This window comes from Hermetia illucens, chromosome 6, assembly GCF_905115235.1.
Source record: "Hermetia illucens chromosome 6, iHerIll2.2.curated.20191125, whole genome shotgun sequence".
Taxonomy (NCBI): Eukaryota; Metazoa; Arthropoda; class Insecta; order Diptera; family Stratiomyidae; genus Hermetia; species Hermetia illucens.
This window is the reverse complement of record NC_051854.1, coordinates 76,395,577-76,422,704: the sequence shown is the minus strand read 5'-3', so window position 1 is coordinate 76,422,704 and position 27,128 is coordinate 76,395,577. Positions and strand designations below refer to the sequence as shown.

The window sequence follows — 27,128 nt, the reverse complement described above, 5'->3', positions numbered from 1 at the left end:
TCCTTGCTAGAAGTATAAAGGATGAGATCATGCGCGTATTGAAGAATTAGGGATAGGAGGGAGAACACGGGGTGGAGTTGGTTTGGGGATGTCAAGGGTGAACAGGGAGAAAAGGGTTGCATAAAGGGCTGAACACTGGGTAATGTCAGCGGGGCAAATATAGAAAGATAAATATGGTATTGGATATTGACTAGGGATTTCCGTCCGTCTAGAAAGCTAAAAATTCGCTCACCGGGTAGCTGATGGAAAATCAGAATTTCGGAAAGTTTAAAATCGAGTCCATATTGGCGGTAAAAGGTTTGTAAAGAGTGAAATTGTCTATGGATTCGGTTTGCTAGGATGATCACCTTGTTGATGTTTTGTGGGAGGAAAGTGGTTTATTGGGTGGTTTTGTCTAGATTAGGACAAGTTTTTCTGAGTTCCCTGAAAGTATCAGGGTTCAATTCGGTCTTAGAGACCCGTTTCTGGAGGTGATTGGTGTAAAGAGTAAGGATTATTTCGCGGATTGACCTGTCAAAGAAATAGATTTCTCACAAAGAGGAGAGGATTGCGGAGAGTATCTTTCTCTAAATAGGCTCCGCCTATCTATTTCAATCCACTCCGACCGGAGCAATATCCGACAAATAGACCAGAGGTGGGTAAGATTTATTATGGTAAGAACAAGCCTAAAAGAGACATCTAAAGAAACTGCAAATAGCTTGCTTAGCGAAGCAAGAAGAAAGTTTCTGCTCAGAAACGGGCATATGTTTTTGGTCGATCTCTGAAAGATTATGGTAGGGCTATTTAACCGTCCTACGAGGAATCATGTGCACTCATTTCATTGTCATTCAGGAATTACTACCTTAGCGAAGGAGGGACCTTCACTATCCTATAAGATTTTGGAGATAATAGTAGTAAACGGAACAATCAGAGAAGAGTTACTGGAAATGTGCAGTCAAATTACTGGAAATGTGCTCAAAGCTATATTCAAGTTCACTTCCAATCTGAGTGAAACCATTGTCTTCCAGCTTGGTCGAAAATGCATAGATGTGAAAAGTGTGGTCCTGGCGCAAATAATGCGGAATGCAGGAGGTAAACAAGTCAACTTTACTTTGCTCATTCCTAAGAAGAGGAGGGCAGGTGGGGGAGTTTTTCACAAATTTGAAATTTTATGGGTAGCCCGGAATAAACATACAACATAATAGCTAAGCCTTTGGGAATAATAGTAAAGGGGCTGACATAGTTTTCACTCGAAGTATTTTCTAGAATTTTCTCCCTACGGAGATGCCTCTAACACACGTACTACCCCCTGGATTCAAGGGACTTCAACCCTTAAAGCAAGAATAAATACAAAGTCGTGAAAACGTATCGTAATGGCTAACTTCAATATTACTCTTTTCAAAAAAATCTTAAGACTGTCACGCAGGTCATTAACTATGGAAAACGTGTCAGGTAATTTTTTTCAGATTTTCCGGTTTGATAGCTTCGGCGAATGGTTCCGTGAAAGAAATGATAACTTTCCAACCCCGTATTCTACCCTTTTTCACCAAATGTCGAAAAAGAAGCCATCTTCGAAAACTACAAATCGTGACCTTCCACTAAATATCCCATACCCGCCCCCCCCCCACTTTTTCCTTTAATGGGACCCCTTGAACTCAAGGTAGAACGATGTTCCTCACTGTATACGTGGGAATGCCGAATTTCCACCTTACCAGGAAATTTAACATCAATTGGAGTAACCTTTTCTGAAGAAAGTGCGCGTGACAGACAGACAGACAAATGCTCCGCCAAGCGTAACGTCCACACAATGCGAGGAAATCCTAAGTATGCTAATTTTGGATGCAAGAACTCGAAACCCCAAAATTCTAGCAGAATATTTGTGGATGGAGCAGTCGAACTACAAACACCAGGGACTGTACTTTGCTCTAGGTTTTCGCGGAGTTAGACTTGGTGTTTGCAAACCACGGAAATCTATCCACTTTTCGTGGGACAGGCTCAGGCTCAATAGTCGACATGTAAGACATATATGGATACACATTGGCGAGGAGAATGGTCTGTTTTGTCGGTGGGGACAATACTCATAGTGACCACCAAGCAATTTTCCTCCAAATACAAAATGAGCCATGCGACGATGTGTGTTCCCGCGAAGCTAAAAATCAGGGCTGGTTCGTTAAAACGTTTGAAGAGGTATTCATAGAGATGCTATTGCAGACCTTAACCCTGATTCTACAGATTCAGAAAAAGTACCACAAATGATGAGATGCGTAATGATTGCATGTGATGCTGCCATGAGGTCAAATTATTTATGTAACGAAGAAATTGGGTAATTGTGGGGTCTATACTGTCGAACAAGAAGGTTCTGCCGATTTAGAGGAAATCCAAACTTAAGCGAAAGACGAAAATTATACGCGAACCTTCGAGGTAGGCTTAAGCAGGCTATAAGCATCAGTAAGGAAGAATGCTTCAAATAATTTTGTGCGAAGGCAGACAAAAACCTTTGGGGAAATAGTGTAGAGGTTTGTTACGAAGAAGTGGAGGGCAAACATCATAACTGACGTGCCCACATCTTCTGCCCCACTGGCACTTTTCCTCTGCATACAGAGGAGCGCAAAATATAAACAAGCGTAGAGAGTCTTCACCATGCTTGCAGTAACTGAGAAGGAACTTATGGAGATTTGTCGGAGAATCGGTAATACAAAAGCTCCCAGGATGGATTATGTTCCCAGTAGAGGCCCTAAATTTGCTGTTAAGGGTAGACCCGAATGGTTTATCACCGTATTTGAGTCATGATAGAAGATGTTTTCCCACTCGCTCCAAGAAACCAAAATTAGTATTGCATCATTCCAACCGATTTTCCTTATAGACACGATAGGAAAATTCTAGAAAGGGTCATCTACAATAGACTTCTTGCTATTATAGTATCATATATAGGGATGGCCTATCGAAGCGATGTCCGGCTGACTCAGTGGTTGGACCGCTGAGCTGTCGTAGCGGAAGGTCGAGGTTCAAGTGTCACTGTTCACAGAGGGATTTCTATTGGGACTGGATATCGAATACCAGTCGACTCAGCTGTAAATGAGTAGCGCAATGTTGACCACATTACCTCCTACAGTATACTATAGTGCACCGTTGCGGTCAAGGCATGATCCAATTGGATTGTTGCGCCAAAAATTATTATCATTGGAGCGCCAGTTTGGTTTTCGTCAAAGTCAACCAAGTTTTGAAGGTGACTTGAAACGCCATGTTGTCCAATAAATGCAATGCCGTGATGGCATTGGACGTCAAAAATGGGCAAAAAATTGAGCCAGCTGGTAGTGGATAAATAGATCATTGGCTTAAACGGGTGCCACTAGATATTTAACTAAAGTCCTCGAAAGTTATCAATTGGTTAGGGACACTCATTTTAGCCAGTGAGCTTTTTCTCCACTACCTTTCGAAAAGGGCACTTTGGCACGATGCGGATGCGAAATCTAAATACCACAGGGTTCAATACTGGGTCCGCTCCTATGGAACGTCATACGAGGGCACGATAATCGGTTTCGATTCATCTAGTCATCGTTCCCATCGCAAAATATTCTGAAAATGTTGAAGTGTATGCTAATGAAATCATCAGGGCCATTAAAGTGTAGTTGAAGCAAGCAAGAAAAACTGCGAACTCTTGGCCGCATTCGAGAGAAAAATCCTCCGAAAAATTTTTGGCACCCGACATGAGGATGGACGATTCCGTAGCCTACACAATGACGAAATCTATGAACGATGCCATGACCGTCAAGTTATGGATAAAATCCGGCTAAATAGGTTACGGTGGGCGGGTCACTTAATCCGTATGGATGAGGATGATCCCACCCGGAAGACGAGGCAGACCCTACCTAAGATGGAGCAATGGCGTAGGTCAGGACGCCAGACAGTTTTTAGGGATATCGAATTGGCGGACCTCGGCGCAAAACCGGGATGTCTGGAGTTCCTTATTAAGGCCGACGTAGACCGGATACCGGTTGTTGCGCCGTTGATGATGATGATGATGAAGACAGTTAAGTTTTACTTTATGGAATGAAAGACGGAGGCGGTGTTGATTCCCAACCGTAGGAAAAGGAACCCGTTGCGTATCCATATTGGTCATGTTGGTCATCACTTTAAACCCGTAATCAAATATCTGAAGATGAGGATTAACACAAAGATCAATTTCAAGGGACACTTGGATCATGCTTGTGAGAAAGCGGCCCATACAAGCGTATCGCTTGCAGGAATAATGCCTAACATTGTAGACCCAAGATATAGCCGCATATGACTTGTAGCCGGAATGGTTCCATCTGCACTATTGTACGTGGCATCAGTCTGGGGGAAAGTACTAGCGAGTAAACATGACTTACCGCTTAGTGGCGTCAAGGGTGTGCAGTGCCTTTAGGATAAACTCTGGTGAAGCAGGGTGTTTGGAATGAATCTACTTGAAAAGAATACCAAAGGGCGGCTAGGCGGGAGTTGTAGTGGGTTTACTGGACTCACATTCTGATTGATCGTATTGAGGAGTGCATTCAGAGATGACGCGGACAGATTAACTACTACCTGATCCAATTCGGTTTCCTGTAACACATCATTTGGACCGATTCAAATTGGATGTTTCTCCTTAAGGAGCTAAGGACTCACGGCATGTCATGTTCTGTTATCTATTGATTCAGGAGGAGCGTGGAAAACTTTTTGAAAATTAGCATAACCCCTCAAAACATCGTCGTGGAAACGCTGAAGTCGGGGTAAAACTAGTGCCCAGTGAACTCCGCAATTAAGAGGATTCAGGTGGAACCTGCAAAAGCATAGAGCGCAAGGTGGCCACGAAGAGCAGAAGGGTTGGTTTCTTAAAGCGCCGTCCTCACCGCAAAGTATTACTTGGGAAGAAAGAAGGAGACACTATGGGTGGTTTTAGTAGGAGTGAATCCTAGATACTGCTGGAACCTGGCGCCTCAGTATCTTTCTAAGATTTCCATCTGCAGCCATAAACAAAGAAAACAGAGAGTCAGCGGAACGGATAAACAGTAAACCGATTTTAATGAGGGTTTGCTTTACTCAGTACCTTAAAACGCTTCATTTTCAGAGAGATTGGTCAAGTTAACATAATGAACTTAGCATAGTATAAAAATTATGCCGATAGCAATATCAGGCTACATCTACGAACGCTCTCAATTTGCGTAACTGATCAAAACGCAATTAAGATTAAGTCTCAGTTTCGCAGTACCGACTCGATGGAGCAAAAAGGGCATTTTGCCGGTAAATTACTCTGGTTTCCACCTTACACAACATCATTAACCGCTTTTGATCATGCACAAGGCAATTTTTAATTATCCCATGATAATGGATGGAAACGAAGATACTGAGCTCCCAATCCGACTCGCTCGTGCATCTTCAATTTCAGATTTACATCTCAGTTGATTTACACTCCGTCATTCATCATATCCACTCACAGTCAGATAACACAGAAAGTTATAATGTATTGTTATTGGTTTTTAAGATGCACTTCATGCCGTCCATGCAAGTTCATATGGCGGGACTGAATCTGAATTGTGAATGCTGCCAGACGCTGGAGATATTTTCTCCAATTACCGGTACCTGTTCACACAAATGCTACTCATGCGGTAGACATAATTGTAAGTCGCACGAAAACGACCTTGGACATTTCACTTTCAATATCAGCCACAAGTTCGTTTGTATCAGTTGCTCACATTTGAGGCTTGTTCAATGAAAGTTCGCTTTTTAAATTATGGATTATAGTGATGCAAGGAAACCTTTTAATTGGACCAATTCACGGTCGATCAAAATACCGGTCCACTTATAGGCCACCTTCTCGAATTCAGTCTCCTTCAATTTTCGATATAACTTTCGCCACTAGAGCCTGGTATACTTTCTGGAAAGCAGTTGCATCATAACATCCAGCGTCCAATGGAAATTGGTAATATTGTGGCTTTCGAGAGGGTAGGATCCCCCGGATTCAATATTCCATTCTAAGATCATAGACGACGCAATTGTTGATTAACCTGTATCCAACTTGAATGTAGGACACTAAGCTGATACTCATCCGCCAAGTAATTGATCCTCTAGCCGCAGTTTGGAGCCACGTCAAGCCACAGTCAGTCACAGGCCCCTGCACATACTGAGGCGATCATAGTGTGCAGTGAAAGACTGGAACAAGTCACCTTTATCACTTACCTGTAATTGCCTGCGGCTGTTTAATGTCAACCTGCTACACTAGATCAGTTCATATGAATATTGGCAGCCTTGTATGTAGTCGTGTTCAGCCTATTCTGCATAAAATTGCGTGTATCCGCCAAGGCTAACACCCTTCGTGAGTTTGTGCGGGGACTACAGTGTACACCGCATATTACTGAAATTACAAATCGAAGCAATAAACGTGTTAATAGCGACTCTAATAAAACCGATCTTAGCATGTGAGCAGAATGTACACCTGGAACATTATGCAAGACGGAGCTGAAAAACCGGCAACCTGTAGCCGCTGTTGGTGCTTTATGCATATCTACTCCCAACTCTTGACTTGATAATATTGTATTGTCCGCTGTAGCCATCACTTCAACTCATATACGAGGGAAGGATGTTTGACTTGCTCTCAACTCTGCCTTTTTGTGATCTAATTAACCTTGGCCACTTCTTCTATCAAAATCTTAGCGAACTAGATACTCGTAGAAAAACTAGAAGAATAAATCGACCAGGAACTGCTTCGCAGGTATACCTGGGTATGCTTACATTCATGACTTTTTTTTGTAAGAAATTTTTTTATTCTCTGTTCACTACGCATTAACGATTGAATTGCAACAACCTTGATACAGCAGAATTTATAGTAGCACAAAGAGTTCGGAAGCATTCAGAAACGCTGGACTTTTTTACTCGTAAATGTTTTCAAAAAAAAATCTTTTTGTTCCTGCATCATGTTTTTATCTTAACTTCACTCCAATTTCCAGCTTCTCTGTTGTGGGGTAAACGGCATCCACACTGCATTATTAGTGTTCGCAAGCATCCCTAGCTGCCGCACATGGTAATTTAGATTCCTACTGTGACCCTAAAGTTCTTCCGTTCGTCTGTCCGTCTTTTTAAGGTTTTGTGTGAAACAAAACCTTATTAGAATCGAGGCGGTGCATGTCTGTCCGTCTGTTTGTCTGTCTCTCTTTTTCTTTTTTTTTCAGAAGGTGGAAATCTTCAAAAGACTCTGGTCTGGGCACGCCAGAGTGTGGGATTTTTACCCACTAAAACCACCCCCGACTCCCCCCCCCCTACCCCGTGGAACCACCTTTAGGTATTAAATCACGGGGCGGAGTTAGCTTACTTTAGCTAGGTCTCCTTTCGTCTACCCGCGGGGTTCGTAACCGCGTCTTCCTCACTTCTTCTGCTTTTCGCAATTTATCCTGGATTACTGCGATCATGGAATTGATCGCATCCCAGTCTTCCTGACAGGCTACCATTCTCCGGACAAAATTTTCCGGTGATAGCACTTCACCTAGAGTTTCCTCTAGGTTCCTCCTTTCTTCCACGAACCTAGGACACTGGAAGAAAACGTGCGTTGGATCCTCTGGGACCCCGCAGTTTGGACAATTAGACGAGGTGTCCACTTTAAACCTGTACAGGTATTGACGGTACCCTCCATGGCCGGTGAGAAACTGGGTAAGGTTATAATTGATCTCCCCATGCTTTCTCCAGCCACTCCCCGATGGAAGGAATCAACCTGTAAGTCCGACGACCCTTTTCTGACTGGTCCCATCTCTGTTGCCATCTGCTTATGGATCTCTCCCTTTTGGCTTTTTTCACCTGAGATAAGGGAGAGATGGACCTGGTGTTATAAATGTTCACCATTTCGGTTGCCAGGATGTTAATCGGCATTATTCCCGAGATGACGAACGCTGTATCGTCTGAGACGGTCCTGAAGGCAGAACACATCCTTAGGGATGTTCTTCTGTAAACCGTACTCAATTTATGTGTATTGCCTAAAACCTGCAGTGCTTTTCCCCAAACTGGGACTGCATACAGCATGATAGAGCTCACCACCCTGGCTATGAGCAGCCTGCAAGTGTGCCGCGGGCCTCCTACGTTCGGCATCATCCTTGCCAGAGCCATACTCGTGGTGGATGCTCTTTTACAAGTATGCTCTATGGGCTGCTTAAAATTAAGTCCTCCGTCTATCATCACCCCTAAGTATTTGATGGCCGGCTTGGAAGTGATGATACGATTCCCGATTCTAATGCAGGCGTAATTTCTTTTGCGGCGCTTAGTAACGAGGACCGCTTCCGTCTTTTCCTCCGCGGGTGCCAGTCAAGCACTCTTTAGCCAAGCCTTAACAACACTGATTGCTTCGCTTGAGTACAACTCAGCATCCTCGAGATGCTTTGCGATCACAACCAGTGCTATATCATCCGCGTGACCCACCACCGTGGCCTCCTCCGGAACCGGAAGGTTAAGTACATCATTATACATGATGTTACACAGTAGTGGGCCCAGTACAAAGCCCTGTGGGACACCTACGGAGACAACGTACTCCTTGGGTCCATCATCGGTATTATACCAGAGCGTTCGCTCATCCAAGTAGCTATCGACAATAGCGGCGAGGTAGGTGGGAACACTAATCGTCGCCAGAGACTTTTGTATAGGTTCCAATTGGCCGAGTTGGATGCATTCCTCACATCCAGAGTCACCACCACACAATATTTGCTGGTTCAACCGCTTCCATGAATGGCATTTTCGTCCAAACTAGTAATCATTTTGATGGCATCAATGGTTGATCTGGCTCTACGAAACCCATACTGCCTATCAGAAAGGCCCCCCTGGCTCTCAAAGATTGGAAGTGATCTGTTATAAATAATCCGCTCCAACATTTTCCCCATAGTGTCTAGAAGACATATGGGTCTATAGGAAGACGGTTCCCCTGGTGGTTTGCCAGCCTTAGGCAGCAGCACCAGCTTCTGCCGCTTCCACGGTGCAGGAAAGATACTCTCGGACATACGTCTATTCAACTGCAGATCTGCAGCAGCTCGTCCCTGGTGACTGGTGGAATCGGCGTCACATTCAGGGGACGCTGGAAGGTGTCAGTAACCCCTCTGGTTGGGAAAATAACCCCTGGATTATTTTCAAGAAGAGCATAGGGCACGTGATCTGCGGAAATGATCGGCCTTCAATCGTCCTGTCACGATTTTATAGGCGCTACCCCAAACAGAGCTCTTTAAAACATTCCCTCTTACTCCGCTGGATGGCGAGCTTGAGGTTTTTGCGAGCTACCCAATAGGCATGCCCCTTTTACCCTTGATCGATCCTACCTATTGCCTGAGCTGTTCGTCTGACTCTGTGGCAAATCGATCAAAGGCTGGCAAGTTCACTATTTCACCAATAATTGGGTCTTCTATTGGTGAATGAGCATTTCCTAGGCATCGACACGTCACATGCTTTAGAGATGCCTTCTGTAACATGGAGAGCTCTATCCGTGGAGGTGCCTGCTTTGCTAGACAGATCTAGCCACACCTCCATGAAAGTTTGCTTATCCATCGCTTTAGCAGATCATCCTGGTGTTCTTTTGGATTTCGGCTGTCTGTCTGTCTCTCTGTCACACGCACTTTTCTCAGAAACGGCTATACCAATTGACACGAAATTTGGTAAGAAGGTGGGAAGTGTGAATGTCCAGCATGCAGCGAGTAATATCCTCCTACGTTGAGATTTAGGGGGGGTCCCCATACATGTAAAAGGGAGGTGTAAATTTTTTTTTTCACCGAATATAGTCATGTTTTTCGAAGCCGGTTCTTCTTAGTTTTGATATTTGTTAAAAAGGCGGGAAGTGGGAGGGGTGGAAAGTGATGATTTCTTTAACGGACTCAATCTCAGAAACTACCCAACCGAAAAATCTGAAAAAATTGATGAAGCTGCCTCTATATGGTGTCCATGCCTCAAAATACTCTCCATATCGATATCTATTCAAATTTAGTTAATAATAGTATGTTACCATATTTTGGGGGAAATTGAGTAGAACCCCCCTTAAATTTAACCCAGATTTATAAAAGTTGCTAGTAATATAAAATATAATATGAAGCATATTGTCCCCAAGTTTAATTAAAATCATACTATTACTAACAAAGTTACAGTAACTTGCACCAGTGTGTGGGATTCTCACCCACTAAAGCCACTTCCACTTTCTCCCTCTTCCCTCCCCGCAGAACCATCGCAAAGCATTACATCGCGGGGTGGACTGCGCTTTAAGCGACCAAAGCTTTCATTCTTCACATCCTCCTTGCGCACTCCGCTTTTCCAAGTTCCTCCTGCATAATTTTGATTGCGGAGTTCACCGTACACCAGTTTACCTCCGACTTCAGCATTTCCCCGACGATGTTTTGCGAGCTTCGGTTGATTTTTAGGGAGTCTTCCAGGCTCCTCCTCTTTGACTTAAATCGTGTAGTCCATGTATCCCTTGAAATTGATTTTAGCCTCAATCATCACCCCCAGCTCGATCATCTGCGAAACCGATTATCGTGGCCTCCTTTGCCTTCTTTGGCACGGGAAGGACAGGGACCCCATTGTACATGACGTTCCACAGGAAAGAACCCAACACTCAGCCCTGTGGTACTCCTGCGGTGACAGTGTACTGCTTGAATCCCTCATCCGTGTCATACCAAAGTGTCCTCTCCGAGAGGTAACTTTCGAGGAGCTTAGTCATATCACAAGGGACATCCGTTTTAGTCAGTGAGTTTTTTATCCACTCCCAGCTAGTGGAATTAAACGCATTTTTGACGTCCATTATTAGACGACATCGCGTCACGAGTCAGCTTCAAAATAATGTCTACGGCGTCGATCGTTGAGTGTTGTCGAAATCCAAATTGTCGATCCGATAGTCCATCCTTATATTCAATGATAGGGAGCAGTCTATTGTAGATGGCCCTTCGAGCATCTTTCTTACCGTGTCGATGAGGCAAATCGGGCGGTATAATGATGGATGTCTTGGGCTTATTCGGTTTCGAGGGCAAAACTGGTTAAACTATGTCAGTTATGGTGTTCGCCCTCTCATGTTTTTCATAACCACCTTGTACGCTGTTCCCCAGGGGCTTTGGCCTGCCTCTACCCAAAGTTCCTTGAAGCATTCTCGCTTCTTGGTCCTTAAGGCTACACCGTTTTGTTGTGTAGGCATGCCTCCTGATTCCTCTACAACTGGGAGCAGCCTGTTGCAAATAATGCGCTCCAGCAACTTTCCCACACTGTCCCACAAACAAATGGGACGATACGACGATGGCTCTCCAGGTGATTCACCACTCTTTGGTAGCAGAACCAGCATTTGCCTTTTCCACTGAGTCGGGGAGGTGCCCTCTTCCAAGCACGTATTAAAAGTAGAAATGAACCACTACGATCTTGCTTTTATCGCCGCCTTCAAAGCCACGTTTGGTATTCCCTCCAGCCCGGGTGCTTTTTTAGCCCCTATCTTTTCGTAGGCAATGGTAAACTCATTCTCTGCCATACTTGGGATATCCTTTGCCTCTTTCGACTGCAATAGTGCATTTGTTTTGCTCTGGGAATAGAGTGGTCACTATTCTTCGCAACAAAACTGGGCATTTTATCTGCGGGGCTTTGCTTCCTTTCAACTCAACCATTACCGCTTTATAGGCTCCTCCCGACGGGTCGATGATGGCCTCTTCGCAGAGTTCTTTAAAGGAGGCTTAGTTCTTTTAGGTCGTGGTCAGATTTCACCTTCTTCAGTATCTCCGCATAAGATAGATTTCCTTTGCTGGAGATTACAATTACCTCCTGGCGATTTGGCACCTTTCGTTTCATGTTTTCCTCCTTCTGAACTTTTAGTTCCATTTGTTGGACTGGTCGCCTTTTTTCTTTCTTGTGCCTGTTGATTCCCTAAATCTTCACCTCGTTATCTCACACTCTCTTACTTGATCGAAGGTCGATGACCTTGTGCTTTGGTGTCACCTGGGTCGCCTCTGACACTGTTGGGGCTGGGATGTTCGGCTTTCTTTCTTTTTCCTGCGACTGTGGGATCGCCTACCCACACATTATTGTTAGGGTTTCTATGGAGTTCTCATAGCCACTTGAACCTCTGATTCGTGGTTGATCTGCGAGAGCCGATCTTGAGCAACCCTATTTAGATGGGGGTTGATTTCGATCAACCTCGTTTTCTCACTGCATTTAGCGCCTTTTTAAACTCAGGGCACTATCCGCTTCCGGAAATATATCCGCTGTCCAGGCCTTCTTTTTCACCACACAATATACATTTGGGATCCTTGTTGTGTTTGTCCAAAACGTCTGCATCGGTCATACCGATCAACGACATTTGTGCATACTCTCGCCAGATGTCCGTACAAGAGGCGCTTGGAGCATCTCTTCAATGAGATTTGCTCTCTAAGGCAATATTTCCTTTGGTACTCCGTCGCGGGCAGAATTAGAACTGCGATTCTTGTCGTTATTTGCTACTTTCCTCCGGAGCTCCTTCATCCCCAGCAGATGGTGGTGAATCATTCCATTTTTTTGTCACTTCAAAATAGTTTCACTTCGTGCTAACTGGCGATGAGTCATAGAAGCTTCGACCATCATTCGCCTAGATGTCGATGAGGATCATGCCTGCGATCACACATCCTGCTTCTAACTTCAGTGACGATGCCTAGACTGGAGCTAAGGTAAGATGAAGTTAGGCAACTCTCGAAATAAGGAGCCGACGGCTTTGCCTAGGGCCACCCATACTCGGTAAAGCAACCCATACTTAGACTTAGGCCCTCCGACATATACCCTTTAAACAACTCAGCGAACATGTCCGGTTTGAATTTCATGGCGAGCTACTCGGCACTTCATCCAGACCCGGGGCTTCACTGTCGCCTAGTCTGCCGGTAATCTCTAGCAGCTCGTCGTGACTAATGCCCCTCTCTTGCTAGGAGAATAACCTTTGGGTGATCTTCAGTTAGAGGGTGGAGTGCATGATCTGCGCGGAGGAATGGCATCTGAATTGTTCCATCATGATTCTCACCCCTCCACGGGTTTACGTCCGCTTCTGAACAGAGCTCCTTAAAGCATTTCTTCTTACGAAAGGATAAGCTGTTCGCTGGGAATTTCTCCTCCTTGATAACTACCCAGTCGTCCATGAGAACCCTGGGGTTTTGAAGGCGCAGGGACGAGCTTGTCTTTATCCATGCGGATCTTCGGCAATCAGATGTGAGAGACTGATCCCCTGCGGATCTCGTAGAGGATGACATTCAGTGAGAACCGAAAAAACCCCTGGGGAATTGGTCCTCGTTTGCTATAACGTGGAACCCACGGACCAGCTGAGAGGAATCGAAGCAGGAGATGGATCCCGTGTGTTTGCCGATGACTATCTCCGACTGCCCGGCCGCAACACTGGTCCACACCTACAGCGCTAGTTTGCCGTTAGCGGAATTGCCATCCGCCAGTTCTACACGCGCCTCAGGCCACGTCGCTGAAGGGTTTTGCACTTCGTGCTCGTCAACCGTTGTTGCTTACCTGTTTGCAGAGGTTGCTTAATGCGCGAGGCGTTGCACACCCTGCTCCATTTGTGTTTTTGTTCGACCTGGTGTTGAGTTCGATTACGTTTGAGAGAGGAGAGAGTCGCCTTCTGCTTCTTCAATAAACGCCTGGTATTTCACCAGGTTCTTTTAATCGACCTCCTTATTTTTCGTAATCACTCAGGATATGTATGGCCTTCTGGCACTGGCTCTTCAGCAGGACTTCAGTGGACCTCTGCTTCTTAACCAGTTTCCGGTGACTAACATTCTTGTCAGTCCTTAGCTCTGTTAGGAAACCACTAGTCCGTCTGCAGCCTCGCTCTGTGGTATCACTGCGATTGGTTTCAGCACAGCGGTGCTACGGCTGGCGTTGACTGTACTGTTCTGGGCGGCTACTGTCTCCTGGCTGGATATCAGCAGCTCTTCCTCCGACATGGGCCTGGCGCCACCACCTCTTCTTCTATCAGCTGTTTTTTTTGTTTTTTATTTGAATTCGCGTCTTGAGTAGAGAGTAGTCTACGAAGAATCTCCACCGTGGTTGATCGGGCATCAGGGTAAGGGCCTTATTTAAAACTGAAGGTGGCCAAGGCATTCAGAGTTTGCATATTAATAACCAAGCTCCCCACTAGTCACGCAGCTCTCGGCGTATGCTGTTACACTTTGGCTTGGCGTCCTGTTAGTACCTTCTTCAGTGCAGGGAGGACAGCTTCGGCTCATCCCCCCAATAGATCTTCTTGCCCCTAACACATGACCAGCAGGCGAACCAGTTGGATAGGACTATCGCAAGTACTCTAATGAATCTATAATTCGTTACCAGAAAAAATTGCAGAAAATCCCGCTTTCCTATGATTTAAAACTGCACTTAGTTTCCTGACGAGGATGCAACTAACTCCTTATGATCGTAAAATGAAGTGCTCTAACACTATCCATCAGCGCCGTAGAGAGAAAATCCGGGTCCAGAGTGGAAATTATGCGAAAAACGGGGCCTGGGGTGAAAACTATGGGGGTACTCCTATTAGTCCCCGCTTTCATTGAAATTTCTGCTTCGAGCCCCCGAAAAACCGCCGGATCTGGGAGGATCCTCCCTTTCCACCCCCTTTTGTCACACCCGCTCTCTATGTTAAGTTCAAATTGGATTGTTGCGCCATCGATTTATTTTTTGCTGAATCCACATAGGTGGTTGAACCGCATTCAATTCAGGGGAAGACTCACTCACTCCCCATCTTATGAATATAGGCTTTTATCAACATTTTCTACAAAAAATATTGCAGGCCTACGTGCATAATTTACATAATAGTTGTCTACCAGGAAATTAGGTCACCTGGAAAGAAATCCAAATAAGGAAGTTTCAACAAAGCCACTCATTGCGCATACATATTAGGTAAACCACCGCAAATTAAATCTGCCCTGCCAAGAAGAAGTACAGATGTTGCAAGTCATAACCATTTGCAATGCGGAATAATCATTAGAGGTCGTGACTGATGTAACCCTCAAAAGAGATCAGCACCAAAGTAAACATGAAAAAATTAAACTTTCCAACGAAATAGCCTTGGATTGAAAGTACCGAGTAATGACAATCTGTTTTTAGAAGATAATTACAATAAAAAAAGTCTCGCTCGAATTTATGATTGCATGCGAAATTCACGAGAGAGAAGTGAATGCGATAATTGAGTTGCATTTTAAACCGTAACACTTTGGCGCACCTTAGGCATTTCGTAATCGGGACCAATAACCTGACCGATACCGACCGCAGTGGGCGAAATGCTATTGTAATGCGGTTCGGATCGTTGGTGGGCTATTGTATGCAGCCTACATTATGTAGGCTTCTAGACATTATAGTGCGTAGCATCCTAATTATGTTGCGACGTGATTTCCGCAAGCAACGTCTGATGCGATTCATTTGGGCATGCATAATGCGATTCATTCGGGTATACAGAAGACAATCCGCATTCATAATGGGCCCAACCTTTGTGGAAATGCTTGGGATTGGAACGACTGGAACATCATGCTATGCTTAAGTGAAAAGCTGTAATTAAACGTATGTGGCTTGGAAGCATTTGCATGTACTTCCATCGTGGCGTTATTCATGTGCTTTTCGCTTCCTAATTATTGTTTAGGTAATTAGACTGCAAACATAAAAGCAGTGATCAGCTTAGAGCCAGTAATTCGAAGGTTTCGTAGTCTATCTAGAAGAAATAATTTGCTTATTGCGTTAGAACCATATTAAGTAACAGAGTCCTAATCATTTCTTTTCTTTCATTTCCCAGTTTCTATTCCTGGCCGTATGTGTCACTGCCATTCTGGCACAAAGCGGTCCAACTCCACCCCGACTCAACATACCCGGTGCCATTCCGCTATCACTAAAACCACAATTCCGCAATGATAAGCTTGTACGAATTCGACGTCCAATTGCAGGAGCTCGTCCAGCACCAATCCCCAACGCAATTCCAATTCCAGTTACGCCTCGTCTTTTAGAAGAAGCAAAACCTGTTACAGAGGAGCCTGAAGATGAAACACCAGACAATTACCTTCCACAATTCAATACTCAACCCGCTCCCCAACCGAGTCCTCTGGCCCCGTTGCCTCTTGAGCCCAATTTCCTACAGCAAGAAAGCTCGGCCGAGGAGCCACGATTCCAACCACAAGAAAGACCATTCTCACCCCAAATAAGTGCACAAAGATTCTCTCCAGCCCCTGAAAGGAAGGTGGTAAGACGTCCTGCACACCGTGAACCTCGTCCACAATTCGATCAAGAAGCTGTCCAGACTATTCGACAAGTTCCAGCCAGAAGACCAGTCCCAGAAATCGAGGAGGAAGATTTCCGCAAGAAACCTGTCGCTCAAATCCTTAGGAAATACCGGGAGGAACATGAAGATGGCTCCATCACCTGGGGATTTGAAAACGACGACGGATCTTTCAAGGAGGAGACAATCGGAATCGACTGCATTACTCGGTAAGTGTGCATCTAACTGCCTTACAGACTGTTCCTGACAATTCGAAATTTCTTACAGTGGACGATATGGATATGTTGATCCAGACGGTGTGAAGCGGGAATACAACTACGAAACTGGAATCTTATGTGACCCAAACAAGCGTGACGAGCAAGTTGAACAGAGCGGTTTTGTCGATTATGAAGGCAATAAGGCCATCCTTCCCAATGGTGTCGAAGTCGATTTATCAAATATGGGAAAAAAGAAATCCAAGCGACCGGGGGCCTTTATTCCCCAACAAGGACCACCCCAGTCCATTTACAGAAATTAATTTAAGTCTCCATAACTAGCGAGGGATCAGTCGCGCACAGCTTTGCTTCCCCAGAACGCAGGGAAGCTACATACTTTCTTTCTTGTCATGAGAAAGCGTCTTTATTTATTGTTAAGCGTGAATACAAAAGTCTGTAAATAATGTAACGTGAATTTTATAGATAAAACCGAAAAAAATATTTGAATCATCGCCGTTTTATTTTTACCTTCGTTTCTGAACATTCGCTTTACAATCTACAAAGAACTTACACACTCTTAATATTAGTACGGACGCGGGCGACGTAGGGGCGGAGGAATTCGATTCGGTGGTGTAATATTAATGTCCATATAATCTCCAATGCAGAAATTGCATTGTGCGAGAGTTTTTGAATCGTCGACGCCCTTCATTCCGGAACATGTGACTCCAATTTCACGCATGCGATACTGATTAGTGCGTGTCTCGGGCCGAACTATTGCGAAGTCGAAATATGTTCCTTTTTTGCGTGTGTCTGGATTTACTTCGCGAACAAGGGATGTCAACTCGCTGAGGGTGGCATCTTGCCATGTGTAGATTTGTAATTCGTTCGCTGGAACATTCCCGTGTGCATATTCTGCGACAGAGTGATGACGACCGGTTGAACAGAAAACTCGCAGCAGAAGTGGGCATGTCTGAAAAAAAAAACAAACTTTAGAATAACAGATGCATCGCTTTTATATTGAGCAAGAGGACGTCAGATTTTAGCTCGATGAACATCCCAAAAGACATAAGCACAATAAATACAAACATCGGCAGCTCTAAAACACGGGGCTCCACTTAAACGGTTATGTGGATTGCTTCTCCATAAAGACATGCGTGAACAGGATGAGATGAAAACCTGCGTGAATCAATGGTTCACAAACAGGTTTCCAAAAATAAATCCTAATAATCGTTAGTTGACAGCCACCCATCGACGAGGCATAGCGCTGCAACCACACCCATGTGACCATGCAACTATCTAGAAAAGTGAATCCTACTATATGGCGTAGCCAGCAATCCTTTATGTGCGACCTCTCCATTGCCAATTCCGCCTTGCAATCACATCGCGTACGTAGACGACCTTTGTCCCGTTCACAAGGGGGGTCGGCTCGTCCTGATCGGTTTCGTCATTTAGCCCTATCAAATGCCTGATCTGGATGCAATCTCGAGGCTTTCAAATCCCCATCCAGCGTATCAAGCCACCGTTGTTTCGTTTACCATCGACTTTGATGTTCAGACCAATCTAAGACGCCGTTCACTGTCCTTTATAGTCGGCCAACACTCAGGACCATAGAGAGATTGCTGGAAATTTTAGATCCGAGAACACCAACTGTGAAACGCCACTTCATCCAGGTTGCGTTAATGTGTGAAACAATTTCATAACGTTGACCCGAGGTATTTAAATGGCTCAGTTCTGGGCAGGTCACTGACGCTGACAGTGATTGAGCCTGTTTCATGGGGATCGGTCGTCAAAAATTCAGTTTTATTCAGATTCAATCTGAGATCGTGTTGCATGAGGCGATCATTCCATTTTCTGGACAAGTTGCTCGAGATCATTTTTGCTATCAGATGCTAGGAAAACATCATCTGCATAAAGCAATGGTATGGGAAAGTAACCGGATCGGACGGTAATTTGAACATTCTGCTGGACTACCTTTCTTTTTCCATATTGGAACTGTGATACTTTCTTGCAAGTCAGATGGTGTTCTACTTTCTTGAATAAGTATTCTCGCCATCTATCCGTCGCGGCTCGACGGTTGGTAGGCAAAGTACCGTTCTTGTCATTAACGCAAAAGAAGTGTTCGGTTTATCTCTCTCGCCATCCCGAGTGTCCAGTTTATTGTAAAGATTTTTGTAATAGTCCGCTCGAATGACAGCGATCGCTATTTGCTTCCTGGTTGGCATTCTTATAAATTTGCCAATTAGCGGAAGTTTTATCGTCGGGAAACTTGTGGTAGAAGCGTTTCTTTTCACGGACCTTCATTTCAACATCGTCATTCCAAAGCTAAATATCTCGGTTGATGTACTTCTTACCTGGGCTGGGTCCACGATTCTTCTAAATTCGTAAGGGTTGGTAATCGCGTAAGTGAGATCATTTCTTCTTTCTTCTCACGAAATCGCCACCATTTAATGCGCGGCGGACCAGTGCGTTCCTCACGCTGTTTTATCGGTGGCTTAATTCGCAGGACGGTAGTGAACAGCCGAGGTTGAGATGCGATGGTCTCATAGGGAACGGCTTTGCAATCAGTGACGGTGGTAAAATGTCAACGTCTTATGAGAATATCGGCGATTTGCTTTTTACTATTTCCACTATAAAATGTAGGAAGCTGAGACAATCGATTGATGAACCAAGTATTCTTAAGTACAAGGTCATGGGAGTCCGCAAAATCGATTATAACCTCGCCACGTTCACGTTCGTATCGTAGCTTTTGGCACCAGATCATCGGGTTTCTTGTAGAGCGTAGATATCAATGCGCCTTTTCCGAAGGGATCTTGCGAGTTCCTCGGCCTTTCCAGTTAGGGTGCCAACATTTAGCGTAGACACGTATTTATTTTGTTTGAACTAATTTACTTACGTCCTGACGCCGTCCATGCGTCAAGAACCCTTGCCCATTTCTCGACAGGTCCGGGGCCCGTCCTGCCGCGTCGACTGCGGGGGACGCCCTAGCATTTTCCGAGGGTTATTGCTCGATCCGATCATCTTGTTTGTAACGAAATTGGATGCATTTTCTTGGTCGGCCTGTCGCAGGACCCGTCACCAAGAGAGATCAAGTAGGAGTTAGCCGAGTTCTTAGTTTGAAATAATATCAGATCTACGAACCCCGTTGACATTATGGATTCCAGCCTGGAATCCACTGCTGCCAAGCTGGGTGTAGCGAGTACTAGGTATACCCTCGAAACCCTCGACGTCGGTAGTAAAGACCGATAAGAACGTCGATCACCAGAAACCGGCTAAAAAGCAAAGACCATCTCGTGTCCTGCTCAAGAGCCAGTACCAGAAAACCATGCATATTCTCAGCAAGATTGTTAAGAACAAAGAGGCCGGTACTGTGGACGAACGGGATGAAAAGGACCTCGCTAAATACCAGGCAATTGTTGAGAAATATAAAAGCAAACGAGTAGAAGGAGAAGCCCTTCGCTCTGAAACACAATCGATCTCAAGACTCTCAGCAACAGCCAGCCGACGGGCCACGAACTGCGAAACCCTTCAGCGAGGTAGCCAGGAGCCATTTGCGTGTGGCGCTGGCAGATGCGGCAAACTAGCGCTGAACGTGTGGACCAGTGTTGGGGCCAAGCTGGTCATTGAGCTTCTCCTGGATGTGAAAGGCGAACATCCCCTGCTTCGATTCCTCTCAGATTCCCAGGAGATCGGTCGCTCGCATCTGGTTGCCGAAGATCGGGATGGATAAGGACAAGCTCGACCAATCCCGGTGCGTTCAAAACCCCAGGATACCCACAACACGGATAGTTATCAAGGAGGAGGAACCCCAGACAGACAGTCAATCTTTTCTGCTCCGTATAAACGGAGAGTGTCTGTAGGCACTGGAAAGGGTAGACTATAAAGTGCGGTTCGGAGTCAGGAACACAAAGGTGAAAGTTTCGCTCTATAAAACCGGACGACGACCTAGATCCAATCGACGCCGCCAACTAGCTGTTGGAAATATTTTTTTGAGAATTCAGCTCAGGTCAAGCTTTGGTCGATAAGGCGAATTTGCGATCAATATAATTCGTAGTCATGTTGTGTTCTGCGAATTATATAAAGGAGCACTTAACATCTGCGAGCCGCTTCGGTCACGCTGCTCCCAGGGCAGAGGTGAGGCAGCGTCTTACAATTTGCCTCTGGCCTAGTAAGAAACCGTAAAGCCGTCATCGTCTAATATTTTGATAGCTGTTGGAGTTGATAGACAAGGGTAGCTTCCTCCAAATTACAATTTTTAGTTTTCAATGTAAATATATATTTCGGGAGCAATTACCCCCTTCATCAGTACTAAAGGGGTAAGTTGCTCCCGAAATATATATTTACATTGAAAACTAAAAATTGTAATTTGGAGGAAGCTACCCTTGTCTATCAATTTTAGGTTAGACTACAAATCCCAGACAGAAATCTAATGTCTTAGCTATTGGAGGAGATGAGGATCGACGGTCCGAAGGGGACCGACGAACCCCCCACGCAAGCAGATCATGCTGAGGGTGACGTAGATAAATTTGCAACACTCGAAACCCACCTCAGCTAATCTGCTTGTTTTCCTCCTAGAGGAGGCGACCGAACCATCAAAGGCTTCCAAAGCAAATAATTTCATGTATTCAACAGCAGACATTGATCAGGACAGACCTAGAGCATATATCCTCGCGAGGAAGAGTTTGCACGCTTTACTGTAACCGGACCGGAGTTCCAGCAACCCAATCGTTGTCAAATTGGAGCAGGCGGGAGCAGAGAACATGTATATTTCCTCGACTTACATGGAATGTCGCGAGGGTGAAAATCGGGAAGTTCTTGGAGTAGGCAGAGCCGCGCTGGAGGGCGCTCCGGAGGGTGGTACCGTCGCAGCTGACACCGTCGTAAATTCAATGATGAACCTGATAACGACAGCGTGTGAAGTTTCCATGCCCTGGAGGGGCCCCAGTGCGACAAGCCTTCTATGTGCTGGTGGAAGACAGAAATTGTCGGACCTACGGAGGGAGTGTCATAAGCTCCGCCGTTTGGCACGACAACGAGGAGGCATGCGCCATAAAGGCACAGTATAGATCAGCAAAAAGGAGACTGGGTATCGCTATAAATAAAATCAAAGTTTGCGGCTGGCAGAACCTTGTCAACGAGGTGAATGAGGACCCGTGGGCACTTGGCTATAAGCTTGTCACTCAAAAATCGGGACTCTGCCGAGGCCCTGCATACGAAGCACCATTAAGTGGGTGGCGAGCTCAAGACAACTAATTCTCAAACTCCTCTCCCCGCCAAGATTGTCGCGGTCCCCTCGGCGGAATGTGGTAGCTGTGGAGTTGACGAGACAAACAACCATATCATCCTTCAGTGTGACAAGTTCTCCCAAAGTAGGACTGATCTTGAATGAACCAATTTGTGTAGTTCTTCACTGGACCTTCTCTGACTGGTCCTTTCGGATACACCTGGCCAGATTTATAAGAGAAGCCGGAATCGCACTCTAGCTTCGATCTGCCCCTTGCTCTTCATTTTCGCTTCTTAACTATAGCCTAAAAGGCATGTCAGGCAGGTCAGTCCTCACTGACCCACACCAGCATGCTTCCCTGCTCACTTTTTTGTTCTTTTCCCCTTAATTGCTTGCAGATCCACACCACGGAACGACTTTGCGGAGCAAATTGTGACTCGTGGACATGATACAGAAACGGCGCACATTAAAGTTGCTCCCCTGATCAACCGACAACACGCCTTAACCACTGGCATCGTAGGGAACTGCCTGCTATTCCCGTTCGTGCCAGGAGTCATCGAAAGCCGCATTGTTGGCGTGCCGAGACATCGCGCAACACAACATCATACATACATTCTACTTGATTAGTGCATTCTAAAGCACTGGCGCGGAATGCATCTGAATATCGCTTCCAAGATTTGAGAAAACTTATTGTTAGTTGGTATTTAGAATGACTCAATGAAATAATTGTCCCACGGCGGCATGTAGACTAGAAACACGCGCATAGGACACCTTTGGGATTCTCACAATAAATTAACACAACCGAATTCAATTAAAGAAGAAAACCAAATTTGTAAGGAGCCGGCTTTTAACCTAAAAATCAAAACTCACCTTTTCCCGGTCGACTTGCTTCGGTGGTGGCGGCTTTTCTTCCACAATCATAGACTCCACGTTTGCCATTCTTTATTATTTATTTCTGTACTCAAACAACAAGTACACTGCCGCCCGGTTGATACTGCAGCTTGCCAATCTAAGTAACAATTGAAGAAACTGCCCCAGCGGCCAAACCAGCCAATGCTTGACAAGTAATCAATTGAACGGCCAAAAAGTTCTTTGACATTTATTTGTTACTCAAGGCAGCCAACTGCTAACATTGTAGGAATGATGAATCTCAAATACACTGTTAAATTTTGATCTTTTTTTGATAATGGTGGAATTTTGCATTTATTTCAATTGATTTATTTGTAGTTAGACATTTTAGATACGACACTCATTCAGTTACCATTTCAAATCACGATTTTATTGTTTTCAATAATCAAATTTTAGATCAATATATTTTATCCTAAAACCCGCTTTTCCCGTTGCCAACTTCAACGAGAGAAAATCGAAAATCTGCAAAGCAATAAAAATGTGACGTTTGCGGAAAAACTGTCATTCGGCAGATACAGTTGTGCAGTACGGACGGCAATTAACTTGCGTGTTTCCCTTTTTCATTTTCCTGATACATTTTCCCGGAGAATTTTCCACGCACTGCACAACAATCGCACGCTGACAGTTTCAACATTTCCCAAGGGAATACACCGATCGTCGAGCAGTCTCGCATCCACGGCAAATTTGTTTACAAACAAATCCCTGGGCCGATTGGACAGTTGACCGTGGATTCAGGTGGAACCGTGAACATTTTGTCGGGAAAATCGAGTGAAATTATGATTGTCGGTTTCCCGTAATTGGTTGCTGTTGTGATTGTGCGTGAAGCCAGTGTTGTTCGGTTGAGAGGTGCTCCAGGGCAGGTGATAAGCCAGTCGAGAGTGTTTTGTGGAAAGTGAATTCCGTCGTGGGCGAGCCCAACTGCAAGGATTAGGGGTTGCGATTTACACGAGATAATTGGATTACGTCGGTGGCGACTGCAGACGAGGTAAGAGTTTCAGCGCATACATGGCTGTGTGGTCGGGTGCTTATGTAATTCCATTCTCGCATCGCGTTGTATTTTGACACCGGGTCAATGTCGTTGGCCGCGGCTTGGTTGCAACTTATCGGCGCTTGGGGCTGTTATCACTATGCCGCAGTTGATGGAATTCCGATGCCGCAGGGGAGTTAGGAAAGGGGCCGTCGTTCGTTGAAAGTTCCTTGGAAGCAAGCCAGCGAAGACGAATGGGGGTGGGTACGCACCGCCGTAATCATGCAGAGTTCCATGTGTTTTTTGCTGACTTTCTCTCGACAGTCGAAAGGCTTCAGCAGGCCTGAAAACGGGGACTTTGTTCATGTTGCACTCTTTTTCAATTTCAGCTCGACAACGGCATGACGGCCGAAGTCCGTGGTTTGTTTATCGCCTCCTAAACGCAGTGCGTAAGTGTCAAAAGACGAGTCGATCGCCGGGTAGGGTTCGGGGTCAGCTTGATAAATGAAAATTTTGGGGGTAATTTCTTGCTGTGCAATTTTGCATGCATGGCGAACGATTCATAGCCGAAGGTGGTGAAGCGTTTCAAAGTCTTCCTCCGGGGCTCTGTTAGTTTTAGGCTTCTGAGTAAACTTTAACAAATGAGCGTTCTGACTGAAGATGGATTCCATGTTGATGAAATGCTAAACCCGGGAGAGCCCTCCACCCGCAAATAATCGCAAGCACTTGTCATCTATGCTATGAGTCATGCGAAAGAAAAAAGTAGTGAACCGAAGGAGCACTGAACTGGAAAGCACCGTTTTCCTCTCCGATGTCCACATTGTTAGTTACTTCGACCTGAATCATGTTTTTGTGAATGCAGTCTAAAGATCGCAAAATACTTTGCGATGCCGTAATGTTGATATTTAGGCAGGTATCGATGACCGCTCCAAAGAGCCCAATGAGCGCTGTAGGGCGCCGTTCTGATTCCCAAAACTCCTTTAGGCCTTGTAAGTTGGGACTTAAAAATACACTCACAGCCTTCCCTGCTTGTTGTAAGACGCAACTAAAAAGAATAGAAATTTGTGGGCTTGCAACTTGCTGGTCTTGTTCCTTCTTCTGAGTAGATCGGATTGAGTCCCAAGCCTCGGAGAAATGCTAGGGCGTCTACCTCAGCCGGCGCGGCAGGACGGGCCCCGGTCCTGTCGAGAAATGGGACGGCGTCAGGACGTAAGCAAGTTACTCCGAACACAACGAACAAAACAAATACGTGGCTGCACGCTAAATGTTGGTACCCTAACTGGAAAGACCGAGGAACTCGCAAGAGCCCTTCGGAAAAGGCGCATTGATATCTGCGCTCTGCAAGAAACCCGATGGTCTGGTGCCAAAAGCATTGAACGCGAACGCGGTAAAAATGGCTACAAACTTCTCTATTTTGGTAACCCACACACTCAATATGGTGTTGGCATTGCCATCTCAGAGGGTTTCCGTGATGCCATTAAAGAAGTCGAACGATTTGATGATCGGCTGATGAAGCTCACCATTATATCAGCTGATCGCATTATTCACTTCTTCACCGACAGGTCGACCTGATGTCGAGAAAGATGCTTTCTGGCAACTTCTCGATCAAAAGGCCTGTTATGTGCCTGCTGACGACTATATCATCATGGCCACCTTAATAGTCATGTGGGTGAAAAGGCAGACGGTAACAGGTGCCATGGGGGAAAGGGATTCGGAGCGCGCAGTGAGGGTGGCGAGCGTATAATCGATTTTGCGGACACCCATGACCTTGTACTTATGAATACATGGTTCATCAAAAGATTGTCTCATCTTCCTACATTTTATAGTGGAAACAGTAAAACGCAAATCGACTATATTCTCATAAGACGCCGACATTTTACCACTGTCACTGATTGCAAAGTCGTTCCCTATGAGACCATCGCACCTCAACATCGGCCGTTGATTGCTGTCCTGCGAATTAAGCCACCGATAAAACAGCGCGAGGAACGCACTGGCTCGCGACGCATTAAATGGTGGCGATTTGGTGAGAAGAAAGAATAAACGATCTCACTCATACGATTGCCGACCATTACGAATGTGGAAGAATCATGGAACCAAATGAAAGACACGATCCACAAAGCAGCCTCTGCAATCCTCGGGGTCATCAAGCCGGGTAAGCGGTCCATCAACCGAGATACTTGGCTTTGGAATGATGATGTTGAAATGAAGGTCCGCGAAAAGAAACGCCTCTACCACAAATTTCTCGACGATAAAACGCCTGCTAATTGGCAAATTTATAAGAATGCCAACCGTGAAGCAAAGAAAGCGGTCGCTGTCACCCGAGCGAACCATTTCAAAAATCTTTACGATAAACTGGACACTCGGGATGGCAAGAGAGATCTATATCGACTTGTTAAAAGCCGTAATGAACGCACACAGCATATCGAACACTTCTGTTGCGTTAATTACAACAACGGTACTTTGCTTACCAACCATAGAGCCACAATGGATAGATGGCGAGAATACTTCGAGCAGATTTCAACTGAAGAATTTGCTCATCCTCCACTTCCACAATCATTGCCGACATTTGGACCAGTTCCACCAGTCAGCGCAACTGAAGTCGAGGATGCAACAAATGAAGTCGGGGAAAGCAACAGTACCTGACGACATCGCATCTGAGCTCTGGAAAGCGAAGAGCTGGGACCCAACACTGTGGCTTAGTGAATTCTTTAACCGGGTTATTCAGGAAGGAAGAACACCATCTGACTGGCAAGAAAGTACCACAGTTCCAATATGGAAAAATAAAACTGGTCCAGCAGAATGTTCAAATTACCGTCCGATCCGGTTACTTTCCCAATTCATGAAGATTTTTGAAGGCATTCTTGACAACCGTATTCGCGAAATCGTTGAAGTAACCGTGAATCAAGCCGGATTTGTCAAGAACTGGGGAACTACTGACGCAATACACGCTGCGCGGTTACTCATGGAGAAACACCGTGAGAAGCTTCGCCCTCTATACATTGCCTTTCTGAATTTAGAGAAAGCGTTTGACCGTGTACCACACGAACTCATCTGGTATGCTTTACGACAACACTTCGTGCCGGGTTCAATTGCTCTACCACGAAGCGCCCTCTCACTACTCCTTTTTGTTCTTGTTATGAACACCGTCACACAGGATATCCAACGTCCAGCGCCCTACACACCGCTTTATGCAGATGATGTTTTCCTAGCATCTGATAGCAAAAATGATCTCGAGCAACTTGTCCCAAAATGGAATGATTGCCAACACGATCTCAGATTGAATTTAAACAACACTGAATTTTTGACGACCGATCCCCATGAAACAGGCACAATCACTGTCAGTGGCAGTAATCTGCCCAGAACTGAGCGATTTAAGTACCTCGGGTCAACGCTATCAGCCAATGGAGAACTGCGTTATGAAATTGCTTCACGCATTAACGCAACCTGGATGAAGTGGCGTTCCACAACTGGTGTTCTTTGTGATCGACGTATCAACAAACGTCTCAAATCTAAAATTTACCGCAATGTTGTTCGTCCAGTCGCTCTCTATGGTTCTGAGTGTTGGCCGACTATAAAAGACAATGAACGGCGTCTTGTGGTAATGGAGACGAAGATGCTTCGTTGGACTAGTGA

The 27,128-nt window shown here is 45.3% G+C and overlaps 3 protein-coding genes across 4 annotated transcripts in view; 2 read left to right on the top strand and 1 right to left on the bottom strand.

The window, feature by feature from the left end:
- The window catches only part of LOC119658863 (translation initiation factor IF-2), a 36,623-nt gene extending 19,718 nt beyond the window's left edge, over positions 1-16,905 (top strand). Inside the window, exons 2-3 of the mRNA XM_038066619.1 lie at positions 15,728-16,413; positions 16,472-16,905. Coding sequence (XP_037922547.1) covers positions 15,728-16,413; positions 16,472-16,721 — 936 coding nt within the window. The 3' untranslated portion in view covers positions 16,722-16,905. The remainder of the gene's footprint in view (positions 1-15,727; positions 16,414-16,471) is intronic.
- On the bottom strand, positions 16,898-22,765 carry LOC119658866 (histone deacetylase complex subunit SAP18). The gene is made up of 2 exons (XM_038066624.1): positions 22,490-22,765; positions 16,898-17,368 (listed from the first exon to the last, which is right to left on the bottom strand). Exons 1-2 carry the CDS (start codon positions 22,556-22,558, stop codon positions 16,982-16,984), a joined length of 456 nt encoding a protein of 151 aa, XP_037922552.1. The 5' UTR covers positions 22,559-22,765; the 3' UTR covers positions 16,898-16,981.
- A 259-nt stretch (positions 22,766-23,024) lies between these two features.
- The window catches only part of LOC119658864 (protein sarah), a 132,952-nt gene continuing 128,848 nt past the window's right edge, over positions 23,025-27,128 (top strand). For both annotated transcript variants that reach the window (XM_038066620.1, XM_038066621.1), the window contains exon 1: positions 23,025-23,513. The gene's annotated coding sequence lies outside the window, so the exon portion shown is untranslated. The remainder of the gene's footprint in view (positions 23,514-27,128) is intronic.